General features: G+C 43.4%; 1 protein-coding gene across 1 annotated transcript in view; it reads left to right on the top strand.

Annotated features, from left to right (window-relative positions):
• Positions 1 to 5,341: 5,341 nt before the first annotated feature.
• The window catches only part of TTC39C (tetratricopeptide repeat domain 39C), a 37,411-nt gene continuing 31,814 nt past the window's right edge, over positions 5,342 to 10,938 (top strand). Inside the window, exon 1 of the mRNA XM_082045943.1 lies at positions 5,342 to 5,749. Within this exon, the coding sequence (XP_081902069.1) occupies positions 5,604 to 5,749 (146 nt within the window). The 5' untranslated portion in view covers positions 5,342 to 5,603. The remainder of the gene's footprint in view (positions 5,750 to 10,938) is intronic.

Here is a 10,938-nt window from a genome sequence, read left to right as displayed (position 1 = left end):
TTCTAACAATCACTTTGGCCTTTACATTACATGCTCTCTGGCAATACAGGGCAAGTATTTTTACAACCAAATGTAGATCTGAACTCTGTAGGAAGTCATTCCTTTGAAAGTAAAAATATTTTAAACTGGCTCTTAAAAATTCAAGTAGGATGATTATTTTGTGTGGAAGCTTTTCCAATTAATTTTTATAAAGCAGGCCAGCATGTGGCTGCTGCCTGAACAGCTGCTAGTATTCAGTACTTCTGTATTCCTTTGTTTTCTCTGGAACTGTGTGCGTATGTTTGGCTATTAGCACATTCTGGGAAAAAAAAAAAAAAACAACACTAAAAAGCTCTGTCATTTAGCATCCTTTATTTAGCAAAAATTACACACCTTCATATGCTTCAGTAAAAATAACTCTCTGTGACTCTACAGGAATTTTTCCCATTATATGACTGATTATATATTGGGTCCAGAGCAACATGAAGTGTGGCTAAAAATAAACATTGTCAAATATAATTAAAACATGAAAAAAAAAAAACAAATATGGCTTGCTCTGTCTCACCTTTCCTTTTTGACTTTCCAAGAACTTCACCTGCTCTGACTCAGCCATCTCTGTGATTTCACTGTGCAGAAATGCCACAGCACAGCTCCTATTACAGACTAGATGAGAGCAGCCACGAATGAGTGCTCAAGAGACCAGGATTGAGAGGTCAGTCACCTTCCATCTGATAGCTCTCCATACACAAACGGCTTCCTGCAAAAAATAGGCAGGGAAACCAGAAAGCTTGTGAGAGGAAGGAGTAGCTTATTCTGGAATAAAGTCCACTGCAACAAACAGAGCTTATTCTTCTAATTGTTATTACTGTAATGCACTTTATTTAGAGGAAAGGGTCAAAGGACTCAACTCCAATATCCTTGGAATATGTTGGATGAAGAGGGTCATTAAGCCTGTTTTGTTTTACCAGGATACTTATGCATGCTCCTTGTCTATTGACAGAATGGACAAGTCATTTTAATAGTCACTTCATGTGTGTTCTTAGGTGGGGTTTAGCCCTTAATATGACAATGCATATTAAAAGGAAAATGTGGAGAGCCAGCTCTGAAGATTAGCTTGGCTTTGTAGTATTGCATAGTTGCTGCACTGTATAGAAAATGCATGATGATAACAGATGCCTAGCTCACCACTCATAAATATTTCAGTGATAAGACACAGTAAGTAGGGACCTTAATTGTTGCAAAACTCAGAGGTACAGCATGAGCACAAAGCCTAAGAACACGTGGCTTTAGCTCCTTAAAAAGTACATTTCCTTATAAATGTAATGGTGAAGTCAGTAACTTTTTTCTTAACAAAAACAATATATTCAAAAAGGGAAGATATTCACAATTTTGTATTCACTAGCCATTATTGACAGTCATTGACATAGATAAGACCCCTTTGGCAGCTGGTGTGGAAAAGATGGGTATACCCTGGATTGTAACACCCCTTCATAATCAACAGTGGGACTGCATCTGATACTATTTAACTAGAACAGCAAATCTTCAAAAGGAATTCAAAATTACAGGAGTGGATTCTGCAGGTTTGTGTCTGAGATTGAAAAAGTGTGGGAGATGTCTTTATGATTTTAACTTGTATTTTCAACACTTCAGACACAGTCATACTTTCCAAAGCACAGAAGAAAAAAGGTAATTAAATTCTGAAGGATTTTTCTTCTATGTAAACAAGCAGTGACTCCAACTTAATTGCTGATGATCAAATATTCTAAATCCACTGCTGAAATTTCATCTCCATCCTAAAAAGTGTAAATTGTACCAGGCTTATTGAGGTGTTCCAGGATAGAGGTAGAGTTTTGGAATAAGATAGGTAAAAGGAAACCCAGTAAAATCAGATTTAGGGCACTCTGAGACAGAAGCAAGGGGTTAGATTCCCTGATACTTGAAATTTTGCCATTCTCTGTAGCTCATGGATTTTATAGCAGGGCTAAATTCCAACTAGACTTACAGAGGAAAAACACCAGTGAAAAACAATTTTTGACTCACGGACCAGTATGTGAAGATGATGACTTGCAGGACTTCTCCCTGTCAGAAGCACAAACGGGGCAGAAACTTGGAAAGCTCATCAAAGGAAAGAGCAATTGAGTAGCCAAAGACACAAGCTATCTTGACCTATGACAGCAGTGTCCTGCAAAGGGGCTATAAAACACCACAGTTCTATGTCTCTTAGGTTGTGAATATTGTAGCCACTTTGCCTTTTACCTATCTAACAACTTCTGGGAAACCAGAGTAAAGGTCTTGCATATTTTAGGCCAGTTAATTTATTCAAAGTACAATTCTTTCTCACCATCAGTAACTTTATTGTCCTTCAGTAATTACAAACCAGTTGTCTCAATCTCTTTTCATAAGAAAGAGGTAACATAAGCCACGGTGGCACGGGCTATTCAATACTGCACTGTGGCAAGCTGTGGGGCAAGTGGAAAGCTGGCCACTCACTGGCCTCTGCTGAAATTATAGACTGTTTAGTGCCTATCGTACTGATGATAGTATGCTACCAGAAATTAAAAACAAAAACAAGAAAGACATTTAGAATGTTGGTAGACTGGGAGGTACATGCAAGCTTTGATTACCAACTACAAGTCATCCATGTAGCTCTGTTCACTGTGGTTTCCTCACTTCCCTGGCCATTTTTAGCAGGCTGAATCAGCGGTACCACATCCTCCGTGTGAATCAACCTAACTGTAACCCACCACAAGACCTCATCTGCTGTTACAGGGTAGGCAGGGAGACTTACAGCCCTGCTGATTTCCAATCCAGTTCTGCAGGAAAATGCAGTTCTAGTGCAGTTCACAACAAAAGCACCATAAAACTGCTGCTACTCAGCTGTTGAAGTCAAACTGCAGACATAATACTGTTTCATCGCTGGGGTTTAAATGCGTTACTTCTCTACTTGAGCAGCTGAAATGCAGTTTCAATTTTTTCCGTAGATTTATAGCCGTGTTTCCAGAGAGTTGATTTAGCTATTCACATCTCGAGTTTCAAAATTAATATCTAGCTACTGGATAGTTATAAAAGCATTTGTTACAGAAGTCAGACTGTCAGTGCCAGCCCTAAGCAATGTCTGAAGCAATGCAGTGTTAGATAGAAGATCCCCAAGAATTCTAGCTCCTTGTGCACGGGGCCAAAAACCTGCAGAGAGAACACAGCCCTGCTACACTATCATTCAAACATAGGGGCTAGGAAATAGCAGTCTAGTTTCAGAGAAATGGAGTAGGTGTTTCACAAAGGACTTGGCTCTTCACTGCTCCTCAGAAATGTTACTCGCAGGTGGGAGTTAGCCTTCTCTGTCACAAGTTATCAGGGAATTCATAAGAAGATTCATTGCTTCTTGATCAAATCGATTACATATGACTAAGGGAAAGGATATTACAAACCACTCCACCTTGAACCTCTGCCCACAGAATCCTTCATTAGAGATAACCTCACAGAAGTTGTTTTTTTTTTTTTTTTCCATCTGGAATGCAGTGTCTTGCACACACCTGAAACAGAGAACAAAAGTGGTGAAACTGCAAACTTTAACTTCCTTCTAGCAAGGCTGCTTGAATTTCTGGAGTCCAAATTTCACAAATAACCTGTGAATACATGGCAGAACATGTCATTCCCCATTCACGCTGTGCTGACTTCCAACAAGCCCTTGAAGATTTCTAGGCTGTGTAGATCATGCTGTTTTGGAGATGTGTACTGTAACAGAAGGCATGTTCTCTTTTAAACATCCCTCTGAGTACCCAGCTCTGCTCAGTAAGACAGAGTGGCTGGGAATCAGGCAAGTGACCTGATTCACACCTGACAGATTTCAGAAGCCTCCTGGCATTAGACAATCCCTGCCTTTCAAAAAGCATTGTCTCAAGAGGTTTTTGGTACAGAGTATTTCCTGAGGCGGTAGGAGCGAATCCCATAAGGCATATACAGAGATATTGCTATTTGATTCACAGGAAAACAGATGTTTTCCTTGACAGGGAAGAGGGGTTGCTACTCAAAGTAGAGCATGGTCCCATTCTTCTGTATGCTAGCAATGGGGTGAAGTCTGATCCTTAAATTTTCACAAGAGCAGCTGTAGCATGGTCCTATCTGATAGGAAGCAAGACCAAGTTGTAGCTAATAGCCTTTGTCTTCACTTAAATTTATGTCCAGCAAAAAAGGTCTCTTACTGCAAAGCAGAATGAAACCATTGTGGGTGTATTTTCAGTGTCCAGGTACTTGGCCATTTTGGGTTGGAATGGATACATTTATGCAAGTATACTTTCTGACCCCTCCTGCATCAGGAAACACCTGCCAGACTAGCTTGCATCTGAAACTTGCAAAATGCTTATTTTTTGGTGCCAGCTTCACAGGCAAGTTCACACTGCTGCTAGAAACCCCACAATTTTCCAGACTTGCGCTTGGTGGTGGTCACCATTGTACAAATGAGGAACTTCATCCTCTGGGCTAATGACCTCGGCTACTGACTAAAATATCTTAAAAAAACAAAACCAACAACAACAAAAACCACACACACACAAAAAAAAACCCAAACCAAAAAGCCAAACCAAACCAAAAAAAACCACCCACAACCATGATAAGAGAAAGCTGCGTTATCACAGGAGGACTTCATCACTTCACACCCACGGCCTGGCTGTGGCCCCAGCTCCCGCAGCCCACCCGAGGAAAACCCCAGTGGGTTTGGCGAGAAGCCCCAGTCCTGCGGAGAGCCCGCCTGGCGGGAAGACGGCCAGCAGCTGCCCGCCCCCCCCAGCAGAGGTGTGGGGAGGGGACACCGAGGGGGAAAAAGCCTGACGGGAGACAAAACAAGCGCCGCACACGGATCCCACCCAGCCGGGCATCAGCGCCCGCCTCCCTCCCACGGGACCCGCCGTGCGCAATGGGTACAAACTGGAACACATGGAGGTTCCACTTAAATACGAGAAGAAACTTATTCTCAGTGAGGGTGACAGAGCACTGGAACAGGCTGCCCAGGGGGGCTGTGGAGTCTCCTTCTCTAGAAACATTCGAAACCCGCCTGGACGCCTTCCTGTGTAACCTCATCTAGGTGTTCCTGCTCCGGCAGGGGGATTGGACTGGATGATCTTTCGAGATCACTTCCAATCCCCAACGTTCTGTGATTCTGTGATTCCCCGGTCTCGGGCGGTCGGCAGCCTCGGGGCGGAGGACAAGCAAGGGCGGCTGAAAGCTCTGCGGGGCGGCACAAGCATCATCCCCGCAGCCATCACAGCACGGCGTTAACCGCCTCACAGACGTTACTCCAGCCCCTCGCCGGCGGCCGCTCCCGCGCATGCGCGACCCTCTCAGCGCCTGCGCGCTGGGCAGCGGGGCGGGCGCCGCTGCTTTTGGAGGGCTTGCGGGCGCGAGGCGGCCCCCGCGTCGTCGCAGCGCGGGGGGAGCACGGCCCGGCGGCGGGCAGCGCGTTCCCGCCTCTGCCGGCACCGGGCGCTCCCGGATCTTACCTCTGTGCACGCAGAGGCAGCACCGAGCCGCCCGGGAAGGGGTGGCGGGCAGACAGACAGACAGATAGATAGGTGAGTGGGTAGGTAGGTAGGGGAGAGCCGGCTGGGTCCCGCTGCCTCCTCATCGTCATGGCCGGCTCGGAGCAGCCGCCGCCGCGGCGGGAGGACGGGGACGCGCCGCTGCCCATCGAGGACGCGGAGCTGGCGCTGGCGGGCATCAACATGCTGCTCAACAACGGCTTCCGCGAGTCCGACCAGCTCTTCAAGAAATACAGGTGGGCAGCCCCGGCCGCCCCTCCGCCGGCCGCTCCCCGGGCGCTTTCCCCCAGCGCGGCCCCGGCGCCCCCTCCGCCCACGGCCCGGCCTCCGCGCACCTGTCCCCGTCACCCACCTGCGCGGCCGCGGCGGCCCCGTTCTCTCCTCAGGCGGTCTCCCCGGCGCGGCGGGGCCGTGAGGCGCTCATGGTCCCCCGCCCTGGGCTGTGGGGGGCAGCCTCGCCCTGCCCGGCCCCTCGGAGCGGGAAGTGGTGGTGCCGCCGGTTGTCGCCTCAGCCTGCGCTCTGGCGGGGATGGGACACGCGTGGTTCGCTCTCGTGGCCGTGGGTGCGAGGCTGCGGACCCGCTCGGCGGGGTCTCGGCGGGGCTGCAGGGCGGCGCGGCGGGCGGCGTGTTGCTGAGGACGGTGCCCGCCGGCCTGTGGGAGGGTGGGAAGGGTTGGGCAGGGGTCGGCGGGTCCCGCGGGAACGTGGGCTGCGCTTCGCTGGCGGGAGTGAATGAACGCACGCGAGTGTCTGAAGGCGCTTATGCCCTGGGGGGTTTCGCTCTGATGCTCCTGTGTGATCTGATGCTGGCCTCAGCCGGCAAAAGGGATGCCGACAAAAGGTCCTTTGATGCTACTGTGATCATCTTCAGGCTACAAGATTATCTTCGCAATCCCTACATACATCGTGTCTAGGTTTCTACCTTAAGTAGTCATCTGGTAAGAATGATATTAACACAGCTGTGTAAGTCAGTCGTAAAGATTGCCTGTCCTTGTTTTTTGTCTGAGGACTAATGCATTCCACACAAGCTCGAGCTGCTCTAATTGCACATACATCCTAAATAATTAATAAGCACTCTACTGCTGTTTGTATGATTAAAAAAGACTTTGATTTAAAATAATACTTCCTAGTGGTGGTGTACCTGAGTCTTATTTACAAAAAGGATGTTTGGAAGTAGAATGGGGGGAGTGAGACAAATTAAGAAAACTGCCTCTATTAATAATGAAAGAATAACTTCACTGTGTACTTGCCAGGGTCTAATAGTAAACATGTCATTCTGTCTTCAGTATACACTACTATGTTACATACACAATATTGTTGTGTAGAACCAGCTGGAATATTGCAGGTGACAGGTAAGGTCCCAACACTCTCATGCATAACATGCAGTTCACATTCATATGAAGTTGCACCCTATGAGTTACTTACTTATTGAGTCTGTGGGAGCTATTGCTTGTTCAGATGTCTAAGGAACCTGTTGGTTTTGGTTGTTTGGTTTTGTGTTGTGTGTATTTTTTTCTAAGGTGCCAGTTAAGGAACACTTGATGAAGTTTCCTCTACTTTTTGTTGTGTTGTGCCATTGCTTTCTCTCATTAGTGTGAATCTGGAAGTAGTCTAGGAATTCTGAAGATGTGATGCTTATTATATTGTACAGTAATGCTAGGGAGTAAAATTGTTAGGATTCCTATTTCAAAAATGCAGTTTAATCCTCCCTTGAAAGCATGAATAATGGTATCTTCTGCAAATTGTTCCCTTGGTTATCTAGGTGGTTTATTACTAAATATTTCTTAAATGCAGAAACTTACTGTTTTTCCAGGTGCAAGATTTTCTTTGTTTTTGATTTTTATGAAGAAGTGCCTTTAAGTTCAGTGTACAGTTTGATCTTGGCCTTTAAACACTAACCGCAAGGAGTAAATAGGAATTTCTTTGTTAGAATAACTGGTTTTATGATTCATAAATTGATAATTGCTGTCTTAGTTTGTAAATGACTGTGAAAATGTCTACCTCATGCCAAAATTCGTAGCAGGATTCTTCTTGCTGTGAAATAGTAGACCATTATTGAATTGCAGTTTACCTATATGTGGAAACTTCACATTAGATGTGGGAGAGAAAATAAAGCAAAGTATGTTCAACTTCCTATAAATTCAGATTTTCAAAACACATGCAGCAAGGTCCACTTTTTGTTTGCACAGTGGTTTTTTGTTTTACACTTGTCTTGGATGTGTTCTTCCTACAAGGACTACAAGTAATGCTATTATATGTTTCTTTGCATGTGGCCTTAAATGAGTATACTTCTGTTGGTGTATGTTTGAAATTATGGAAAATAGAACCCATCCTAAATAGGACTGGTGAGCCAAATGAGCAGCTTATGGGAGCTCTGCATGATTTAATATGAATGTTTTTAATTTGCAGCATTACAGCTCAAAGATTGATGAAATGCAGCATTTTGAACTTGAAAAGAGTGTGTGTTATCTGTATTTCAGGTGACCTTTCTTACAGAAAGTGTTAATTTTAGACTACTGCCTATGCAGGTAGTGTAGTTCTCTTTCAGAAGCTTGACAGTTACCAGTTGAATCCGAGAAGTGAAGGGAGGAGTGAAATTTTGTTTTTTTTTCATGTCATTTAAACCAATTAAAACTGTTTCCTATAAACTATTGGGTTTGCTTCTGCTTTTCATTATTTTTTTTTCTTCATTTGCTACCTCAAGGATGTTGTGAAAAATTAATTCAAATCGGTGCTGCTATCTTAATGGGACAGGAGACATCCCTGATGAGCCTAAGGACAGTTGTCATTCCAAAGCAGGCTGGATCTGTTTCTTTCTTTGCTGTTCTGCATTTTTGCATCTTCTAGCAAGCTGGCTGCACTCAATATCGGTTATATTTGAAAGCTGCTCATAATGGAGTCCTTGAGGAAACCAGGGTAGAAATTGCAGCTCTGTTTCATATGTGTCACCGCAACAGTAAAGTCTTGACTTTGAAGAGTGGTGATACTTTAAAGTCATTGGCTGTAGAACCATCATTCCTGTGTTGGGCATGGGAGAATAATATTTTGTCTTTTGGTGTTTAGAGCTGTATGTATCTGTTTCGAACCTGGTAAGTCAAATGAATGTATCTGTTGTATGTCAGATGTATGTCAGTTGGAACTGCATTGACTATCACTGTAAAACAGTCAGTGATTTTTCAGGTGTGTTTTGTGACTTTTGTCTTAAATTATGCTTGAGGGAAGATATCAGGGTTTGTAAGCTCATCTGCAAGTTGCATCGACGTCTGCACATGCTTTCTCGTGTGTTTATTTTTTTTAAGAAGTCCAGATCTTCCCCCCTGCTAGTGGTGACAGCCTTCTGAACATGAATCAAATACCAATGGATATAATATTTTCATAAATCCGCCACAGACATCACCACTATCTTTATTGCTTGTAGCTGTGTCAGGTCCCCACAGTGCTAACTCGTATTTGAAACTGTCAGGTATCAATCTTTCTGTTCAGCTTGAACAATGACGACACCATCCCAGTTCTCATCAGTTTAAACTTTGAGTACCCGTGAAACCAACAAGAGATGTGGAGGTGAACCAAGGATGGTCACATTGGAGATGGAGCCCACAGTCAGCTTGTGGGATTGTATTGTTTTGGTGAACCACCCTGACACTAGCAAGAAAATGGTAGTCGTGGTGTTCCTTTTCTCCTTCTGTCTTGGATTCCTAAATATATCAGGGAAGAAGATGACCTTTTATTTCCCCCCCCATTATTCACTTTTTTTAACAGCATTTGCAAGTCAAAAATTATTTCAAAACTTCCTTCAGCTAAGAGGACAGAAGGCAGTGTCAAATAAAATCAGGAGCTTTTTTAGCTGCATACTGACTCTCAACATAAAGCCTAAGATCAGGAATATTATCTTATAAGAAATCCAGCAGTCTTCTGTCTCCTACCAGGGAAATGTTTGACTCTCTGCATGAATGACTTTTACTTCTGAGAAGGCTTGATAAAGTTTTCAACTTGCATCTCAGTGAAAAGGGAAATCGTGCAAGATGGATAAGTAAAATGTATATAATAAAATCATCTCCAAACAAGAAAATGAAGATAATGTAGAAGAAATGTGATGTAGAGGAAATGTGATTCTAAGACAAAAATGTGTTAAGATTTAAGGAGTGGAGTCAGTGTAAGAAAACATGCTGTACAACCTGCTAGGCTAAAACAGAACATGGAGAAGAATTGTAAGTTGGTGAAGTGAAAGAACAGCTTAGTATGCTGACTTTAAAAACTTGAAATTTTTAAAGTTATGATATGTTACAGGATATGTATTAACAGACATACAAACTTCAGTAATGGACCAGGAATTCCATTGTGGGTAGGTGTTTGAACCTAATATTACGAATTTAAAACAGAGGCTTAAAATACTTTCAAGCCAAATACAAGTTGAGACAAGGTGACATTAAGCCAGCATTGATCAGCAGGTAGATTATGACCCATGTAAGGGCAATCTAACCACTGTTGAAATTCTTGTTTATGGAGCTTAGCAAAGGAACTGTAGGAACAAAAATTAAGTGATTTAGTAGATGTTTTGATAGCTTCCCTAAAGATAAGGACAGCAGGGTACAAACTGACGTGAGTCAGCTGGGGGAAGAATGATGGCATCTTGATTGGCAGAGTGAGAATAAGTCATGAGCGCTCTGTTAGCAGCCCTGTGTGCTATTGTTTATTGCAGCCATAAGCAGATGAGCAGCTGCTAGATGGATGTATAGAGAGTTATGCACGAGGGAAGCGATTTTTAGATGCAATATTCTAAACATGTACTAAATGTGTACCTTAGTGAGGTAGGATTTCATTTATCAAGGCCAGGCAGAGCACATTAGAGTAATAGTGATGCATATAAAAGGAGCATCAGTTTTCCAGTTGTGTGGATAGGTTAGAAAAATTTTGGTTGTTTTACAGTTTAAATCTTCCAGACCTGGGTACATAGAGATGATCACACTGAATGTGATGTTTAGTTTTGTGGCCTTCATGACAGAGACAGGTGTTGTCACCAAGAGAAGTGGTAAAAAGGACAGAGGGAGGTTGAGAGATCCGTTTCGCCTATGGAGCAAAATCTAATGGCAAGAAATCCATAGGAAGATGACAGAAAATTAAACGAAAATTTGAGTTTATAATTCAGAAGTCAGATTGGGTGGAGATTACAGAAGAGGTGTTATAGTAAGATGTTGTTTTAAAACTGGAGAAATTGACTTTTGAAAGATACAGATATGGTAAAGACTTCTTACTCATGTTTGTATACCCATTCTTTGATCTGCTATTTCTAATAAATTATTTCAGGCTAATGTGAGGGGGTGGATATATTTTTGGTTTAATATGCTTCAGAAGCTCGTAGATATTAAGTTATATGATATCAGTTAAGCTGCTGTAGTTTGCCCTGAAAAGTAATTTTGGTCAGTT

The sequence above is a fragment of the Streptopelia decaocto genome, assembly GCF_964273445.1.
Source record: "Streptopelia decaocto genome assembly, chromosome: 2".
In the NCBI taxonomy this organism is placed as follows: Eukaryota; Metazoa; Chordata; class Aves; order Columbiformes; family Columbidae; genus Streptopelia; species Streptopelia decaocto.
Note: the sequence above shows the minus strand (reverse complement) of the source record. Positions and strands in the feature narration are given on the sequence as shown.